The sequence below is a fragment of the Jaculus jaculus genome, chromosome 4, assembly GCF_020740685.1.
Source record: "Jaculus jaculus isolate mJacJac1 chromosome 4, mJacJac1.mat.Y.cur, whole genome shotgun sequence".
In the NCBI taxonomy this organism is placed as follows: domain Eukaryota; kingdom Metazoa; phylum Chordata; class Mammalia; order Rodentia; family Dipodidae; genus Jaculus; species Jaculus jaculus.
In genome coordinates, this window is record NC_059105.1 from 162,154,646 (window position 1) to 162,175,306 (window position 20,661).

General features: G+C 45.2%; 1 protein-coding gene across 2 annotated transcripts in view; it reads right to left on the reverse strand.

The window, feature by feature from the left end:
- Window positions 1-3,152: 3,152 nt before the first annotated feature.
- The window catches only part of Cfap91 (cilia and flagella associated protein 91), a 42,494-nt gene continuing 24,985 nt past the window's right edge, over window positions 3,153-20,661 (reverse strand). For both annotated transcript variants that reach the window (XM_045148438.1, XM_045148437.1), the window contains 7 exons: window positions 19,835-19,951; window positions 17,597-17,668; window positions 15,776-15,922; window positions 14,431-14,652; window positions 7,431-7,579; window positions 6,782-6,873; window positions 3,153-4,839 (listed from right to left, as the gene is read on the reverse strand). In XM_045148438.1, coding sequence (XP_045004373.1) covers window positions 4,679-4,839; window positions 6,782-6,873; window positions 7,431-7,579; window positions 14,431-14,652; window positions 15,776-15,922; window positions 17,597-17,668; window positions 19,835-19,951 — 960 coding nt within the window. In that variant the 3' untranslated portion in view covers window positions 3,153-4,678. The remainder of the gene's footprint in view (window positions 4,840-6,781; window positions 6,874-7,430; window positions 7,580-14,430; window positions 14,653-15,775; window positions 15,923-17,596; window positions 17,669-19,834; window positions 19,952-20,661) is intronic.

The window sequence follows — 20,661 nt, forward strand, 5'->3', positions numbered from 1 at the left end:
AGAGGCAGAAAGAGAGAGAGAGAGAGAGAACGGGTGCCCCAGGGCCTCTAGCCACTGCAAACGAACTCCAGAGGCATGCGCCACCTTGTGCATCTGGCTTACATGGATCCTGGGGAATCAAACCGGGGTCCTTTGGCTTTGCAGGCAAACGCCTTAACCACTAAGCCATCTCTCCAGCTCTCTACCATATTTTTAAATCTTAGATTTTCTATTTTCTTTAAATCTGCTACATGTTCTCACCGTTTCTAGTTCTCTTGGACATTTCAAAGTTGTCATTTACCTCTTTAAGCATATTAGTCAGCTCAGGCTGCCCTGACAAAGTCTAGAGATTGAATGGTATCAACACAGAAATACTGAGTAGCTGAGACAACAGAAATTTATTTTCTCATCGTTCTAGATTCTGGACATCCAAGATCGAGATGCCACCAGTATGTTTGATTTGGGGTTGAGGGCTATCTTCCTGGTGTAGAGCTGCCATCTCACTGGGTCCTCACATGGCTGGAAGAGGAAGCAGTGAGAGAGGGAGGAAGGGAAATAGAAATTGAGAGAACTGCCTTTATGAGGGCTGGTCCCATCATGACAGCCCCAACATCATGACTTCATTTTAATCTAAGTACCTCCTAAAATCCTAATACCATCACATTGGGAGTTGGAACTTCACTATATATATATATATATATGTTTTTGGTTTTTGATTTTTGGAGGCAGGGTCTCAGTCTACCTCAGGCTGATCTGGAATTTACTATGTAGTCTCAGGGTGGCCTTGAACTCATGGTGATTCTCCTACCTCGGCCTCCAGAGTGCTGGGATTAAAGGCATGTGCCACCATGCCTGGCTTATTTTATTATTGATAGCTTCCATACTTATGGACAATAAACCATGATAATTCTCTCCTCTCCCCCACTTCTCCCTTCACAAATCCACATTCCATCATATTCCTTCCCTCTCTCCATTAGTCTTTCTTTTATTTTGATGATCATCAACTTTTCCTCCTATTATGAGGGTCTTGGGAACATTGTGCTAGTCACTGCAAGGTCATGGATATGAAGGCCAATTTATATCTGGACGATTGCATTGTAAGTAGCCCTACCCTTCCTTTGGCTCTTACATTCTTCCCACCACTTCTTCTGCAATGGACCCTGAGCCTTGGAGGTCTCAGTGCTGAACACTCCTCCGTCACTTCTTCTCAGCCCCATGGTGCCTTTTGGATCATCCCAATGGTCACTGCTATCTGAAGAGAGAAACTTCTCTAACCAAAAGTGAGAGTAGCATTAATATATGGGTATGAACATTAAGTAACATGTACAGGGCAGTCTGGTGAGCATAATATATGCATTTAGCCAGACAAGAGTGGGCATTACACACCTAATGCTCGTGACCTCCCATACCCCACAGGCTTTTCATTAGGCTTTCAGTGCCAGGCTTGTATTCCCTCCCACAGAGTGGGCCTCCAGACCTAGTAGAGAGTAGTTGGTTTCCTCTATGACAGACATGCCACTATTGCACCCATTTGGCCTGGCTGGCCAAACTTGAGGCTTGCGGTGTCTTCTGTTTCACCATATACATTTTAAATGTTTTTATTTTTATTTTTATTTATTTATTTGAGAGCGACAGACACAGAGAGAAAGACAGATAGAGGGAGAGAGAGAGAATGGGCGCGCCAGGGCTTCCAGCCTCTGCAAATAAACTCCAGATGAGTGCGCCCTCTTGGGCATCTGGCTAATGTGGGACCTGGGGAACCGCGCCTCGAACCGGGGTCCTTAGGCTTCACAGGCAAGCGCTTAACTGCTAAGCCATCTCTCCAGCCCTCACCATATATACATTTTATATGGTCACAATTCAGCACAAATCTGCCCCAGCCCCTACCCTCCAGGTTTCATGTCTTCACCTGCAAAATACATTCAATTCCATACCAATACTCCAAAAAATAATAAGAACTTGTTTCAGTTCTGATTCTAATGCATGAAGTCCAAACATTCAAACAACATCAAAATCAGATTTGGTGAGACTTAAGATACAATGCATTAGGAGGCAAAATTCCTCCCTAGCGATAAAGGCTGTGAAACCTGACAAGTTACAAGCTAGCCAGGCGTGGTGGCACACACCTTTAATCCCAGCACTAGGGAGGCAGAGAAAGGAGGACCACCCATGAGTTCGAGGCCACATACATACATACATACATACACATACATATATATATATATCAAGGCCAATTTCTGTCTGGAAGAGTGCATTGTAAGGAGTCCTACCCTTCCTTTGGCTCTTACATTCTTCCCACCACCTCTTCCGCAATGGACCCTGAACCCTGGAGGGTGTGATAGAGATGTTTCAGTGCTGAGCACTCCTCTGTCACTTCTTCTCAGCACTATGGTGCCTTTTGGTTATTTCCAGTTACAAAGTCACCTGCACCCCATAATTACAAACATATTACAGAGTCACCCCAATGCTGTTTCAAATATTTGTCCTAGTCATTTGGGGCTTCTGTAATAATATAATTGTAGACAGGGTGGCTTAAGTCACAGAAATACAAGTCTATAGAAGAAAGCACAGGTATTGTAAAGTCCCTGTGTAATAGTTTCAATATTTTAGCTTCTTTTAAATATGCTTTGGCAATGATTGAGATGGGGAGGTAATATGATGGAGAATGGAATTTCAAAGGGGAAAGTGGGGGGGGGGAATTACCATGGGATTTTTTTTTTTTATAATCATGGAAATGCTAATAAAAATTTAAAAAAATAAATGTTTTGGGTTGGAGAGATGGTTTAGTGGTTAAGGAGCTTGCCTGTGAAGCCTAATGTTCGACTCCCCCGGACCCATGTAAACCACATGCACAAGGTGGCGCATGCATCTGCAGTTCATTTGCAGCGGCTGAAGGCCCTGGCATGCCCATTCTCTCTCTCTCTTTAATAAGTAAATTAATTACTTTTTAAAGGAGAAATTTTTTAAAAATATATGTTTCTATCATCCAGTGTTTCTTCATAGTTACTTGGTTAGTGTCATGTCTCCTCATGTACCTGGATAGTCTGGAAATCATATGTGAAAATTTGTCTGTGAAAATAAATTGAGGTCCAGGGTGATGCTAACTTTCTCCAGAGGCTTGATTTCACAGGCCAACATGTGTCATAATTAGAAGTCAACAGAAATATAGTGAATTCAAACTGTATAAATTACTAATTTTATTCAATTTGCATGTCAGAAAATGGCATTACAACTCTATGCTTACTTTTATCACAAATTTATGTTTTACAGTAATAGATGGTATTGCATGTAAACATGTGGTTTATACAATGATTTCAAAGGTCACTTCATTATTTTTGTGGTTAAGTCAGGGCCTCACTATATTGCCCTGGCTGGTCTCAAATTCCTGGGATCAGCCTCATCAAGAACTTGGGACAGGATTATGCCACTACAACCCAGCTTGGTTGCTTCATTATTAATGAAAGATGAAAGATTTTCTGCTGTAATGTACAGCCACAATTTGACATTGAAAATTTGTGTGCCTGTTTTCTCTCAAGTCTTTAGTTCTCCTCTTTACCTTATATTGACCTTCCTTTCACAATCTCCAACTTTGATTGAAGATTGAGATTCCAACAGAGCTCCCGCAAAGGAAGAGAAATTATGTCTAAGGGTCTATACTGTTAGAGGCAGAGCCTCTCAATGGCAAGACAGATGTTCTCCTGGGGTAAGAACACTCGGGGAGAACGTGACCCTCCTCCAAGACAGGGAGAGGGTTCATGTCCCTTCTTAGTTGACTCTGTTCTCCTGGTAACCTGGGAAATGTGGTGTGTGTCAACTACGTTACCAAGCAACTTCAACTGCTCCAGGTAAGAATGACCCCTGGCTGGTAAAGTGCATGTGGACTGGAGAGAAATATGAATGCACTAAATAGTGGCCAACAGGAAATTACAGCTTTGGATGTTCCTTAGTGCGCTCACTTTTGGAACTGGGCAAATCCACTGTGGGCCTCCAGGTAGCTATATCGATGGGATTATTATTGTAAGATTCTGGCCCCTGGGATGGGAGGGTCATAAACCCTCGGGTTGTACCCATCCTATATAAATGTCTTTTTGCTGCACCTGAGTGCTGTAGTGGGGAAGGGGTAGAGAAAACAGCTCTGTGCCCTGTATGGTGTGGCAACAGCTTCTGCAGGAAGAAGCAACTGGAAATTATGCCCCCATCTTACATCTTGCTGAGCAGATTGGTGCCGAATATGGAGTGTGCTCTGTGAACATGAGTGTAGGCCTGAGCCTCGCGCCGCCCCTTGCTGGGCCCTGCAACCAAGGCCGAGGCGGAAGTGGGCGGCTCTGGGCTGCGGGCTGGGCTTGCGGCTAGCGCAATGACCCCAGCCCACCGCCTCCACCGCTGTGAGAACACGCCCTTAAAACAATGCTCATGCAGTCTGTGACATTTTATTTGTGACAGAGTACAGTTACCTGCTAAAAAAAAATTTTAAATTTTTAGAAAAAGGACTCACAAAATAACCCAGATCCGTTTTCTAGACCACAAAACCCATCTGCTATAAAACCAGCTAACTCCAGCTCTGCCCGCCGGCCCTGGATGAAGTATGCCGATTTCAATGGAAATGCTTCCTTCTTTTAAGCAACTGGCAATCCGTTCACGCGGAGTTAAATGGCGATTTTCCTCTTCCGTTTCCTTGTGGGTGGAAGTCAAGCTCCCCCTAGCTGTTTTCCTGATGGGGGGCTTCTTCTGGGGGTGAGCCGTTGGGGCCAGGGACCTCACTCTGCTGGTACTCGCTGGCGTTCTGCTGGACCATGGTTTCCGTGTGGCTGTGGATGACCTGGTGCGCAGCAAGAATGTGCTTCTGCTGGGCGTTCCTCACTGCGACAAAGCGACACAAGAAGTTTGACTCTGAAAATCTGCATGAAACCATGTCCAAGTGTCATCAAGCTCACAGCGAGAAAGGCGGTGATTCTGCAGGACACGGGTTATCTGTTGGCCCAACTCTGTCAGATAAAAATGACTTCCTTTCTACTTTAGAAGGACGTGTTTTACGTATTTAAAAAAATTTTTTTTGTTTATTTTTACTTATTTGAGAGTGACACAGAGAGAGAGAAAGAAGCAGAGAGAGAGAGAGAGAGAGAGAGAGAGGGAGGGAGAGAATGGGTGCGTCAGGGCTTCCGGCCACTGCAAACCGAACTCCAGACGCGTGCGCCCCCTTGTGCATCTGGCTAACATGGGTCCTGGAGAACCGAGCCTCGAACCGGGGTCCTAAGGTTTCACAGGCAAGCGTTTAACCGCTAAGCCATCTCTCCAGTTCACGTATTTTTTTTTAATTAGCATGCAAAGTGTTAAGTTTCATCATGGCATTTTCAACCATAGTTTGTTTTGTTGGCCCTTCTCCCCACCCTCTCCCGCACCCTTCTAGCCCCGAGACCCTTCCAGTCTTAGGAGCCTCTTTTCTGTCTGCATGTCACACAGGTTCCATTACCTTCTCCCCTTCCTCAACAACGCTTTATCCTCTCACGGTCCCCTTTCTAGTTTAACTACCTATGTCCACACTCATATGGATTATATGTGTCGATACACACGTATACATGTGCATCTGGGCAGTAGAAGCTAAGATCTGTAGATGAGAGTAGAAGGAAACCTTCTAAAAGTAACCAGGCCTATCATCTTTTAGATTTTCGGTGTTCTCCATAAAGGCTCTGGCACACAATCCATGCCCTCCGTCTTGCTGCTCTGTGTGCCAGCTCTCCTTGCTTCCGTGCGGCGTTCTCCTTCCAGGCTTGCGTTACTTCCAGCCCTCCTCAGCCTGCCCGCGCTGGAATGCCAGCACTCCATGCCCTGCCCTTTTGCCAAGCTCAGGTCCTCCAGGAAATCGGCTATGCTTAGGCCAGCCTGCACTTGCCGTGAGGCATGCTCGCGTGTGCTCCAGCCCCGGCAGCACCAACATACTTAGGCACATTTCTTATTTTATTTATTTGAGAGAGAGAGAGAGAGAATGGGCACGCCAGGGCCGCTAACCACTGCAAACAAACTCCAGGTGCATGCGCCACCTTGTGCACCTGGCTTACATGGGTAAGCCTGGGGAATCAAATTTGCAGGCAAGCGCCTTAACTGTGAAGCTCTCTCTCCAGCTCAACACTCTGATTTTTTACCTACATTATCAATAAGTGACTACGTATTCATTAACAGCTAATTAACTACAGTTAATGATACCATTGCCTCACACGTCTCTTGAACCTGGTGACTGAGGCACAATACAGAGATCCCTCTGGTACCCTTGCTTTTCCACACTCATGGCTTATATGCCCTGCCTGCAAAAGGCTGCTACACGGTAAATGATACAAGATGCCTCTTTGGAACCTGGGAAGTTCCTTCTAAAGGTGGTTGCATTTTGATATTCTGCCAGGCCTGCTAGATATGAGAAGATTCTAGGACCAGCTAGATAGCAGGAAGAAAATTTGACAAGCTCAGCAATAAGAGCACTTAGGGCTGGAGAGATGGCTTAGTACATCTGGCTAAGTGGTTAAGGTTAAGGCGCTTGCCTGAGAAGCCTAAGGACCCATGTTCAACTCTCCAGATCCCACATAAGCCAGACACACAGGCTGACGCAAGCAGACGGTTGCACACGCCCATTAGGTGGCGCACGTGTCTGGAGTTGGATAGCAGTGGCTGGAGGCCCTGGTGTTCCAATTCTCTCTCTCCCCTCTCCTTTCTCTCTCATTAAAAAAAAAATTTTAAAGAAAAGAGAAATAAGAGCACTTAGTGATTCTCTTACACTTCTGTGATAGTAAAAATAATTTTTGCATTGGCTTACCTTTTGTTTTGACAAAGTCTTTTTGCACCTCTGGAATCAGAAAACTATAAACCAACTCGGCAACAATCTCCTCTGACTGAAGATATGTTCGACTGAAAGATAAGTAAATAAACAACCTATTATCTTTGTTTCTTTGCTGAGCTGCTGACCTACCTTAGGCCTTCTTGGCTTACGAAAACAACTCCACAACCTAAATCCTACCAACAACCTTCTCCTTAACCAAATGATCAGAAATAACACATTTCTGGCAACCTTAACTCCATGGAAAATTACAATTTTTGTCTACCCTTCATTTACTATCCTGCTAAAGGAAATATTTAAAAAATTCCACTTATATGTGGTAGTCAAAATCCTTGGGATTGAGTCCCAGTGAAATTGCACACGCATATCACATCGCTTTCCTCCTTGTGGACGTTTTGAAAGTGTGACAGTAATCCAGAATGCAGAGGATAACCAAGAACTCAATTGGGGATGCTCCTACCACACAGGGGTGTGGGCCCGCTGATGTCTAACGAGTCTTGCTAGTAAAACGATGGCTGCTAAAGCAGTCTATCTTGCTGGTGAGACTGTAAGCTCCTGGGAAAATTGCATATGGTTAACAGCAAAGGCGCTGTCCACTCTACGGTCCATTCTTTTGACGCATGTGTACCGGCTTTCCATCTCGTAAGCGATGTCGTTGATTTCCTCGGCAATCCTCTCGATTTCCTCTCTGGCTTGTTCTTCTGCAGTACTCTCTTCTGTGCTCAGTATTATGTCTTCCAGATAGGAGGTCACAGTACTTTGGTGAATTTTAACAACCTGTGAAAAGCAAAATCAGGCCAACTTACTAGGAACACCTATTTTAAACAAGACAAACCCCACAAACATGGGGTAGTATGTTCACAGTGTGTCCAGGTCCTCTCTTAGTCAAGAGTCCATTCTGTTGCTCATACGCTTAGACCATATTGAACTATTGCTCTTACTTGAGGCTGTGTAAAAGGCAGGGCAGAAATATCATGGCTGAAGCCTAGTCAAAAGCCTGGCTGTGAACCTGCTTTTGTCACTAGCAGTGTGACTTACCTATGTAACCACTGCATGGGCTAAAAGAAATTTCTCAGTGTCCTTTCTGTCTTTTACAAAATATTTTATTTATTTTTTAATGTTTTTGTTTATTTTTATTTATTTATTTGAAAGTGACAGACAGGGAAAGAGGCAGAGAGAGACAGAGAGAGAGAGAGAATGGGCACGCCAGGGCCTCCAGCCACTGTAAACGAACTCCAGATGTGTGTGCCCCCTTGTGCATCTGGCTAACGTGGGTCCTGGGGAATGGAGCCTTGAACCAGGGTCCTTAGGCTTCACAGGCAAGAGCTTAACCACTAAGCCATCTCTCCAGCCCTTGTTTATTTATTTGTAGGCAGATGGGGGTGGGGGAGAACAGGTGCACCAGGGCCTCTAGCCATTGTGAATGAACTCCAGATACATGCTCCACTTTGTGCATCTGGCTTTATGTGGGTACTGAGGAATCTAACTAGGGTCGTCAGACTTTGCAGGTGTAAGCCCTAACTGCTGAGTCATCTCTCCAGCCCATCTTTTCTGTCTTTTATCTTAAATAACAAAGTCCTGGGCTGGAGAGATGGCTTAGCGGTTAAGTGCTTGCCTGTGAAGCCTAAGGACCCTGGTTCGAGGCTCGGTTCCCCAGGTCCCACGTTAGCCAGATGCACAAGGGGGCGCATGCATCTGGAGTTCGTTTGCAGTGGCTGGAAGCCCTAGTGTGCCCATTCTCTCTCTCCCTCTATCTGTCTTTCTCTCTGTGTCTGTCTCTCTCAAATAAATAAATAAATAATGCACAAAAAAATTAAAAAAAAAAAATAACAAAGTCCTGGGATTTGAGCTGGCAAAAGGCTGATTAGATAGGACTATATGTCCCGGGACTCACAGGAGTTTGACCAGGCCATGTTACCAAATTCGGATCAAGGGAGTGTATACAGAAATTGTATGTGAAGCTTCTGTAGCATATTGTTAAAGGGCAAACATAGCTTCCTTTTTGTCCTTTCTTTTTCTCTATTTATTATTTCATGAAGACAAGATGCTGGAGTACCAGTAGCCCTAAGGGCCACACTTGAGGGACTGATGAGCAGAAAGAAGGGTCCAGGCTGGAGAGATGGCTTAGCAGTTAAGGTGCTTGCCTGCAAAGCCAAAGGATCCAGATTCAATTCCCCAGGACCCACGTTAGCCAGATGCACAAGGGTGCGCACGCCTCTAGAGTTCATTTGCAGTGGCTGGAGGCCTTGGCGCGCCCATTCTCTCTCTCTCTCCCACTTTCTCTGTCAAATAAAAAATAAAACTATTTTTTTAAAAAAGAAAAAAGAAATGTTAGAAGGGTCCTGTGTCTCGGAAGGGTTTATTAAATTGTCATATTAGCCCTGGACTACAACTCTCTGAAGATTTCTTGAAAGCATGAACTAAAAGACAGAGCCATAAAGGCCCAGCATGATGCATTCGAGTAAGCTCCCACACATGGTCACTGCAGTACCTGAGAAGGCCAGCACGTTTCTCCTGACCACAGCCCTTTCCACATCCACAACTGTCCCGGCACATACTTCCTTTGCTTTATAGCTCTGCTCTCTACCTCTGGAGCCTCGAGCACAGTAACTGGCCTTGTTCTGTTTGACAGGCGTAGTAGACAGCTTCGGGGGTTGGGATGAACCTCCAGACCAGACACAGTTTATGGGAGGAAGAAGGGATTGATTTGACACTTACAGATCCAGGGGAAGTTTTGCAATAGCAGAAGCAGCTGGCCTGTGTTCACAGATCCAAGCAGAGAGAAAAACCACCAACCAAAAAAACCAGCAAGCACACTTAGGAACTCCAGGCAGAGCTCAAGCATCTTGCATATCTTTAGGCTGGAATTCCAAATCCATCTCACATGTCAGAAATGGAGCCTCGCTAGTCTGCCCACTGTGATACCTCCTCCAGCCAGGTGGCTATAGGTCCAAATCATAAGCTTTTAAAAAATTTTTTTAATTTATTTATATTTGAGAGCAACAGACATAGAGAGAAAGAGGCAGATAGAGAGACAGAATGGGCGCGCCAGGGCCTCCAGCCACTGCAAATGAACTCCAGATGTGCGCCCCCTTGTGCATTTGGCTAACGTGGGTCCTGGGGAATTGAGCCTCGAACCGGGATCCTTAGGCTTCACAGGCAAGCACTTAACTGCTAAGCCATCTCTCCAGCCCCAAATCATAAGCTTTTAATAAACTCCTGAATCTACTGTGGGACATCTGTTTAAACTACCATAGCAGGAAGCCTGGGCGTCAATATAGGGAGCTTGGTATGTATTCTCTCCTCAGAAAATTGTGAGTCCTTAGAAGCAGAGGACTTATATGTCTCTCTATTTCTTTGGATCCAAAATACTTCCCAGGATTCAGCATCCATTCACAACTTGTTTCTTTCTTTATATATATACTACATATATATAATTATATATATATTAAGATATATATTAATTTTTATATAATATATATATAATTTTATATATAAATATATATGTAACTCATTTATTTATTTTATTCATTTGAGAGAGAGAATGAGAATGGGCAACAGGGCCTTCAGACTCCGTAAGCAAACTCCAGATGCATGTGCCCCCCTGTGTATCTGACTTACATGGGTCCTGGGGAGTCGAACCTGAGTCCTTTGGTTTTGCGGGTAAATGCCTTAACCACTAAGCCATTTCTCCAGTTTCCTTTTTAAAAAAAATTTTTATTATTAACAACTTCCATAATTGTAAATATCCCATAGTAATTCCCTCTCTCCTCCCACTTTCCCCTTTGAAACTCCACTCTCCATCATATCCCTTCCCCCTCTCCATGAGTCTCTCTTTTATTTTTATGTCATCATCTTTTCCTCCTCTTATGATGGTCTTGTGTAGGTAGTGTCAGGCACCTGGAGGTCATGGATATCCATGCTATTCTGTGTCTGGAGGAGCACGTTGTAAGGAGTCCTACCCTTCCTTTGGCTCTTACATTCGTTCTTAATGGGTACAGGAGCACATCCCTTCTCGGTATCTGAACCCACCATCAACCTTGACCCCCCCCCACACCCAATGGAAGCATCTCAGTGATGGGTCCACACATGATCAACCGAAGCACGTTTTGTTGGCTGTCTAGCATGTGCAGATGCCGGCACTGTGGACAGCAGAGCCCACGTGTACAATATGGCCGCGCTCATGACACCCACCGTGTCCTTCAGGAAGCAAGCTGCACATACATGAGGCATCAGTTGAGTCATAACATGGAAGACACGGAGGAAGTTATAATGACATGTGGTTACACACATGGCTACAAGCTAACAGGTTTCTGGGCATATCTGTACTTGTAGGTATGTGAGTGCATAAGGAGGAAATGGGTGGCTGGGCATGGTGGCGCACGCCTTTGATCCAGCACTTGGGAGGCAGACGTAGGAGGATCGCCATGAGTTCAAGGCCAACCTGAGACTCCACAGTGAATTCCAGGTCAGCCTGGACTAAAATGAAACCCTACCTCGAAAACCAACTAACCAACCAACCAAACAAACAACAAAAGGAAGTAGATGGTTTCATGTGTTTCTTCTATGCTTGTGCTAACAGTGTACAAACTGTAATATTGCGCTAATATCTGTGACTACTTCTTTGTGTATAAACCTTACAACAGTGTGCTAATATGTAAAATATAACTATGTGACTCTGTGTATCCGTGTATCTGTGTTTCCCACTGCCTACATATGCTTCTCCCCGACCCCAGAAACTGATTACATATATTTTTATTTTGCTTTTTTTCCCCCTGGAAATTGATTATATATATATTTTTCTTTTGACATAGTTATGTGCAAACCCATCTATTTTCAAGACAGCCTGTAGGAAGGGGTAAGGGTGTAGGAAGGGAAACAGCAGTGGCATTTTAATTAGGAAACCTAGGAAGTGAAATAATGGGTGGAATTGGAATGTGTGGGTCTGTGCTGGGTTAATCTCTATGTAACTGGTCCTTAAACCAGGCTGGTTATTGTAACTCTTTCTTGTCCTTCCTCAACGTGACTGAACGGTCTGGCATGTTTCCCATCTAGAACACACCTTCCTGAGAAGCATCTTACCCGTGCCATCCCTTCTCTATTTTGAGCTCCTGGTGACTCTATTTTGTTTCTTTTTATCCTCACTCCTACTCAGTTCTTCACATGCACAGCTGGTTTCTCCTTAGTGACATCAGATAGAAGAGAATAAATTCTAGTTTATTAATCATTTCTAAATCTCAGTAATTCTGTTTGAATAAAAGCGTATTAGGAGCTGGAGAGATGGCTTGGTGGTTCACTTGCCAGCAAAGCCTAAGGATTCATGTTCGATTTCACAAGACCCACGTAAGCCAGATGCACATGGTAGCACAAGTGTCTAGAGTTCATTTGCAGTAGCTGGAGGCCCTGGCATGCCCATTCTCTTTCTCTCTCTCTCAAATAAATAAATAAAAATAAAAAAATTTAAAGTGTGTTAGAATTGTAGAAATCTAGAAAACGAATTATTACACATCATAGTTGATCTACTCAATGTAAAAACCTGAACCTGACGACATATAACCCCAAACATCCTCTGAAGGGGAGTTGGTTGTTGCTTAGTTTTAATTTTAAAAAGGTTGAATAAAAAGGCTTAACAAAAAGGTTACTTAGTTTAAATAAATAACAAGAATGATTTATTTATTTGCAAGGAGAGAGAGAAGGAATATGGGAGCAATCAAACTCCAGATGCATGCACTGCTCTCTACATCTGGCCTTACATGGGCACTGGGCAATCAAACCAGGCCATCAGGCTTTGTAATAAAGCGCATCTGAACTCTGAGCCATCTCTCCAGTCCCAAAAGGTGCTTTTCATTGTTGTTGTTTTGTTTTGCTTTTGTTTTTCAAGGTAGGGTTTCACTCTAGCCCAGGCTGACCTGAAATTCACTATGTAGTCGCAGGATGGCCTCGAACTCATGGTGATCCTCCTACCTCTGCCTCCCAAGTGCTGGGATTAAAGGCGTGCGCCTCCATGCCAGACTTCCAAGAGGAGTTTTTTTAAATACACCTCCGTGTGGCACGCCAGCCTGACTTCCCAACCTTCTCCATTGCTGGGAGTCAGACACCCCACCTACAAGTATACACAACAAACTCTCCCGATGGGAAAGGTCTCCCCACATACCTCTGGAAAGAGCCAATGTCAGCAGTACTCATTCTAATGAAATCCTCAAGGTCCATACTTGACCTGTAATGTTTTTGTTTGTTTTTTTATATATTTTTTTTCCATTGATGATGGAAGAAGCTGGCTCATGCCAGAGGGCACAGCAGAGAGATACCACCTAATAGCCAGAGGCCAACTGCTTCCCTCCACACACCTACTAGGGCTGGTCTACAAGATCTGTCCCCAGTGTTACCTCCTCTAGCAGGCTGCTGGAGACTTAAGTAGGAAGCTTAACCTTAATCAAAAATCCCTAAGACTGCTTACTGGATGTGGTGGTGCACGCCTTTAATTCCAGCACGCAGGAGGCAGAGGTCGGAGGATCAATGTGAGTTTGAGGCCAGCCTGGGAGAACAGAGTGAGTTCCAGGTCACCCTGTGCTACAGTGAAAACCTACCTTGAAAAAGCAAGGGGGAAAAAAAATCCCTATGGGTGGCATACATTCAAACCACTAGAAAGCTTTGAGAAATTACTGGTGGCTAGAATGTCCTCTGAATTTGTATCTTGATCACTGAAATTTCATATCAGTTGTGCCTTGGTTAAGATTCTAATTTAAGACGAGAGAGATGGCTCAGCAGTTAAGGTTCAAGATTCTAATTTACTAACCTAGTACAACTCCCAAATTTATAACTTCAGCCAAAGTTTCTCTCCTAAATTCTCTGTTGGAGATTCATCTGCTTGAATGATAGTTCCACTCGGCTGTCCCAAAGCAAAGTTATTTTTTTTTTTGCTCCACTTTCCCACCTCAGCAAAAAAGTAGTCACATCTTCCACCACCATAAACACAGCTAAATACGTCATCTTTGCTGTTTCTCACTCTGCCCTCCACTTACTTCAAGAACAAATGTCACCAGTGCCACCGGCTTCCTTCACAGAACCGTCCCACTTTCTAATTCTATGCTTATACACATGTTTTATATCATTTAAATTCCAGGAGCAAAGGGACTATGTCTGGTTTTCCCTTCCCAAGTATCCACCCCCAATGCCACCAGACATCCTGGTATACACAGGAACCCAGCACATATTTGCTAAATAAAATGAAAAAAAAAAAAAAAAGAGCCCAGATGCCATTTTGTTATGAAATGCCTTTGGTAAAAGGGGAAAGCTAGCTGTGAACTGAAGAGACATCAAAATGTGAGATGTGGGCTGGAGAGATGGCTTAGTGGTTAAGCGCTTGCCTGTGAAGTCTAAGGACCCCGGTTCGAGGCTCGGTTCCCCAGGTCCCACGTTAGCCAGATGCACAAGGGGGCGCACGCGTCTGGAGTTCGTTTGCAGTGGCTGGAAGCCCTGGCACGCCCATTCTCTCTCTTTCTCTGCCTCTTACTCTCTCTCTCTCTCTAATAAATAAATAAAAATGAACAAAAAAACTTAAAAAAAAGTATGAGATGCCTTTGGTTCAGGGTTAGGATGGGGCTTCCCCACACCCGGGGCCCACTTGCCTCCTTAAATATCTGGTCCTCCTGTCGCAAGCGCCTTTGCTCCACCTGGCGCCGCCCGCTCTCTTCGGCCTCCCGCATGCGCCGCTGGCGCTCGGCCAGCATGGCGAAGGCGTGGACCCTCCTCTCCTCCTGCAGCCTCACCAGCTCTTTGGACAGGAAGTCAAACATGTCCGCCAGCGCCTTTCCTTCCACTCCAGCCAAATGGCCTTCTATCAGTGACACCTTAAAAACAGCGACAACTCTTAAGGGTATGGATTCCACTGTGAATGGTAAGCATTAGAAGCATTGGATTAAGCTGCTGTACAGATGCAGTTAGTTTTTCTTGGGAATGCTATGTCTAAATGGAAAACATGATGTGAGAAAGTGGACTGGCCCATCAGTCACTGACACATCCCAGTTCTCAAGTCACAAAGAGCACTTAGCAAAACATTGCTCTTAGCAACCACACACAATGTATTTTTCTTTCGTTTTTATGCAGAAGGCCAAGTGTCAAAACTCACTACAAACTCTCTCACACACAAACACTTGAAAAAGTAAAAGGCCTGTCTGATGGGCTTGCCTCAAAAAAATTAAAAAGTGGATCAGAAGGCCAGGTATGGTGGTACATGCTTTTAATCCCAGCACTTGGGAGGCAGAGGCAGAACTGCTGTGAGTTCAAGACTAGCCTGAGGACTACAGAGCAAGTTCCAGGTCAGCCTGGGCTAGAAGACCCCAACTTAACAAAAATAATAATAAAAAAAAACACAGCCGGGTGTGGTGGCACACACCTTTAATCCCAGCACGTGGGAGGCAGAGGTAGGAGGATCACCATGGGTTCAAGGCCACCCTGAGATTACACAGTGAATTCTAGGTCAACCTGGGCTAGAGCGAGATCCTACCTTGAAAAACAAAAACAAAAGCAAAAAAAAAACAGGGCTTCTAGTTTGGGCTGGAAAGATGGCTCCGCAGTTATGATGGCTTAGCGGTTGAGGAGTTTGCCTGAAAAGCCAAAGCACCCAGGTTCGATTCCCCAGGACCCACGTTAGCCAGATGCACAAGGGGGCGCACACATTTGGAGTTTGTTTGCAGTAGCTGGAGGCCCTGGCGCACCCATTCTCTCTCTCTCTCTCTCTTCCTCTTTCTTTGTCAAATAAATAAATAATAAAATATTTTAAAAAATAACAGGGGGGAAATGATTTTCCCAAAAGCAGAAAAGACCACCACGTTCAGTGGTGTAGGAAGGACACAGCCCTGTTGGAATGGCAGACCGCAGCAGGACGTGGGCCGGAGTGCGGGGCCGTGGGCATTTGTTCCCTCTCATCCTTTCCTCTGGTGTCGGCGCAGACGTGCGCGGAAGGAAGCAGACCTTGTGCTCGTGCAAGTTCCTCTGCCTCTGCAGGGCCAGCGTCACTTGCTTCTCTGCTTTCTTCACCAGCTTATCGTCTTCCTGCAGCGCGTGGCTGGTGCGCAGCTCCTGGATCAACTCCAGTCGCTTCTCCTTCCCTTCAAACATCTGTGGCAAATCAAATCAAGAGATGGCTTAGTGGTTAAGGCCCTTGCCGGCATAAGCCAAAGGACTCAGGTTCGATTCCCCAGTGCTCACGCAAAGCCAGTTGCACAAGGTAGCGCATGCACCTGGAGTTCGTTTGCAGTGGCTGAAGGCCTTGTGTGACATTTTCTCTCTCTCTCTCTCTGTGTCCCACTCTCCCCCTCAAATAAATAAGACTAGCCTGTTACCATGCCTTTGTGCCCAGACTAGGCCCATTTACCATCCCTTCATGCCAAGACCAGGAGCCACAGACAGCGACCCGTGGGCATCTGTGACCAGCGAGCCCGTCCCTCCTTTGGGACTAGGAGCAGGTGGCTTCCAGTGGCAGAATTCAGCCCCCTTGGCCTCCGCTGGGGGCGCAAGTAGGGAAGGGGCTCAGTGTTCAGGGAGCTGTGTGTCAGCTTCCGAAGACGTCTCAAAGTCGCCAACTACAGGCAACATAGTAAGGAACTAGAACCTTCCCCCAAATTCACGTGCTCCTTCCCCCAGGAGCCTGGGACAACCCTACCCATGGCCCTGTGATCTTTCTAGTGAAGGAGCCCTGGTTACACATTGTGCTGTCTGAACTGAACTGGGTTTCTCCTGGGGAGTATTCAGAGGAGAGGTAAGGCCAGGGCAAAGCACAGGGGGGGGGGAGGTGGGGGGCTGAACTTACTTGCCACAGTGGAGTCTCTTAAGAACTACAGCTTGGGAGGCAGAGGTAGGAGGATCACTATGAGTTCGAGGCCACCCTGAGACTACATAGTGAATTCCAGGTCAGCCTGGGCTAGAGTGAGACCTAACTTTGAAAAAAAATTAAAAAAAAAAAAACTACTACAGCTTTCGGGGTCCAGGGAAGACAGGAAATGGGGGCTTTATGTCAGCCCAGTTTGTAAGTGAAGTGGGTCTGCTATAGCAGCGGAGATCGTCTGACAGAGCTTCAGTAAGGAGGACAGGCACTGAATTTGCTGGTGGGATGACTCGCCCAGAGCATGAGGTTCCCAGTAGGAAGAAAACCGAGATGGCAGCTGCAGAACACAGAATATGTACGGGAACATACAGGAGGGGCTCACACCGCAGCTGCTGTTATTAGCTATTGCATAAGGAATCCAGGTATTGTTAGCTACGTGCAGACTTACATAACTATTATGACTGATGTAAAATGAGGGAATGCACTTGCTTTGTAATGCTACAACAGTCAAAATTCAGGTGAAGCTGGGCGTAGTGGCGCACGCCTTTAATCCCAGCACTCGGGAGGCAGAGGTAGGAGGATTGCCGAGAGTTCGAGGCCACCCTGAGACTACATAGTGAATTCCAGGTCAGCCTGGGCTAGAGTGAGACCCTACCTCTATAAACAAACAAACAACAACAACAACAAAAAAAAAATCAGGTGAGAAAATGTGAGGAGTTAGGGGTTCTAAGGAAGAAAGGGAAGTCTACAGTGGTTGAGGCACAGCTGTGGCGAGCAGCAGACAGGTGGCTCCTCTGTCCTCTCTCCCCGCTTGGCCTTGTGTGGCCCCCTGAACAAAGACAGCATGAGCTCCCCGCTAAGCTGAAGAGGGCGGCAAGGGGACTGATTTACCCTGGAATCAAGCACGAGCATTCTAGGGAACCGAGTCTCAAAGGAGAAACGCGGGGCCCGTGGCTGAACCTACGCACCATATTCTGCACGGCTCTGCCCCGTATTAATTTTTGCAAGTAGGTCACGGCCATTTCTATTTCTCCTTCCTCCTGGAAGAACATGGGGAGAACAAAGCAGCTTGAGGACAGCAGGAATCTGAGCATCAAAGATTTTTTTTTTAAGACTTATTTGAAACAAAAGAGACTGTGGGTATGAAGAGATGGCTTAGCGGTTAAGGTGCTTGCCTGTGAAGTCTAAGGACTCAAGTTCAACTCTGCAGGTCCCATATCAGCCAGAGGCACAAGGTGACACAAGCATACAAGGTCACACATGCACACAAGGGGGCACACGTGTCTAGAGTTTGACCGCAATGGCTGGAGGCCCTAGCACACCAATTCTCTCTCTTCCTCTCATTTTCTTGCATAAAAAAGAGACTGTGCTATGCCAAAAAAAGTTTCAGGAGAAATAAGACATGGTCTCTGCCATCACTGATCATATAGTATTTTATTTTATTAATTTTTTGTTTATTTATTTATTTATTTGAGAGAGAGAAAGAGACAGAGAGAGAGAGAATGGGTGGGCCAGGGCTTCCAGCCTCTGCAAATGAACTCCAGATGCGTGTGTGTGACCCCTTGTGTATTTGGCTAATATGGGTCTGGGGGAGCCTCGAACCTGGGTCCTTAGGCTTCACAGGCAAGCGCTTAAGTGCTAAGCCATCACTGACCATATAGTATTTTAAATATCATTAATTATTTCATTAAAGTACATAATTTTCTGTTGGATGTGGTGGCGCACGCCATCCTAGCACTCGGGAGGCAGAGCTAGGAGGATCACTGTCAATGTGAGGCCACCCTAAGACTACATAGTGAATTTCAGGTCAGTCTGGACTAGAGGGAGACCTTACCTCAAAAAAAAAGGCAAAAATAATTCATACTTTTTATTATGAATAACACATCATTACCAGAAGGGGGAAAGGACTGCCATGCTATTCTTACAAATAATATCATTTCCAGGAAAATCTTTCTTGAATGAGCAAATAGAGCTTATAATATCCTTTGAACAGTCGCACTTTCATGTTTGATTGTGAGCAATGAAGAATATAGCTAGGGTAGGGTGCTTCTCACAAGATTCAACGAAACTGGTAAAATTCAAATGTACTGGATAAGATTGGTTCACTATCTACAAAAATAATTAAAAAATTTTTTATTAAGAATATACTTTGGGCTGGAGAGATGGCTCAGCGGTTAAGCGCTTGCCTGTGAAGCCTAAGGACCCCGGTTCGAGGCTCGGTTCCCCAGGTCCCACGTTAGCCAGATGCACAAGGGGGCGCACGTGTCTGGAGTTTGTTTGCAGTGGCTGGAAGCCCTGGCGCACCCATTCTCTCTCTCCCCCTCCATCTGTCTTTCTCTCTGTGTCTGTTGCTCTCAAATAAATAAATAAAAAATGAACAAAAAAAAATTTAAAAAAAAGAAAAAAAGAATATACTTTGTGGGCCAGGAGTGGTGGCGCACACCTTTAATCCCAGCACTTGGGAGGCAAAGGTAGGAGGATCGCCGCTGAGTTTGAGGCCACCCTGAGACTCCATAGTGAATTCCAGGTCAGCCTGGGCTAGAGTGAGACCCTTCCTCAGAAAACCAAAAAAAAAAAAAAAAAAGGAATATACTTTGTGGGCTGAAGAGATGGCCTAGCAGTTAAGGTGCTTGCATGTTAAACCTCAGGACCCCAGATTCATTTCTCCAGATCCCACGTAAGTCAGATGTGCAAGGTGGCACATGCGTCTGGAGTTTGTTTGCAGTGACTACCAGCCCTGGTGCGCCCATTCTCTCTGTCTCTCTTCCCTTTCTCTCTCTCTGCTTGCAAACAAATAAAAATATTTATGAAAAGGAAAAAAAAATCCCCACATAGCCATGGCTGGCCTCAAACTCATGAACCTCTTAGTTGGGCTTCCCTAGTGCTGGGATTACAGACATGCGCCACCACACTTGGCACACGTGCTTTATTTGGCATACCTGAAGATCACCTTGTGATGACTATTTTCCATAGGAAAACTTCTCATTCATGCTTCATGTTTTTGTTCTTGAGGGTTTTGTTTTTGTTTTGTGTGTGTGTGTGTGTGCGTGTGTGTGATGGTTGAGACTTAGAAATAAGAAGTCAATTTTCAATCAGAATTTGAGAAATTAATGCTCCAAATACACTTGCTTCCCACCCAAACTATGCAAAGAATGAACTGAGCACGATACTAATCTTAGTGTCTCAAAGGACAGTTGCATACTTACATAGGAGCTCATTTCCAAGGTTGGAGTTGGAATTCGGGCCTGCGGGAGCGGCTTGCTCTGAAGGAAACGCAGGGGTTTCTTTGGCTCTGGAACCTTATTCTTCCTGTCCAGCAGAACCTGAAATAACACCAACTGACGTCAGCTCTGACTGTCTCACTCTCCTCCAGTTCCAGGCCGTGGATGACGGACAGAATATCCATGAGGAACAACATCTCTAGGACTGCCAGTCTGAGACGGTCTCAACGAGGGTGCATCACTTCCTTCGATGCTACGACACTCCCAAGGATACAAGAGCCACAGAGTAAACATGGCATGCGTGTGTAGTGTACTAATCACAGGTTTGTGGGATTTCATTTAAAAATATATATATATATTTTATTATTTATTTATTTGAAAAAGAAAGACTGGGCGTGGTGGTGCACAGCTTTAATCCCAGCACTCGGAAGACAGAGGTAGAAGGATTGTCGTAAGTTCGAGGCCTGGGCTAGAGCAAGACGGTACCTTGAGAAAAAGGAGAGAGAGAGAAACATGCAGAGAGAAGGGGGAGGAGAGAATGGGCACATCAGGGCCTCTGGCCACTGCAAACAAATTCCAGTCGTATGCGCCACCTTGTGCATCTGGTTTATGTGGGTCCTGAGGAATTGAACCAGGATCCTTAGGCTTCACAGGCAAACACCTTAACCAGTAAGCCATCTCTCTAGACCCAGATCTCAGTTTTAAAGTGTTCTGTCCTGTGTGCACAAGCAAAACCTATAACTCCTACTTTTCCATAGTTCTTATTTCTTTTTTTTTTTTTTTTTTTTGCTTTAGATGACTATAGGAGCAAT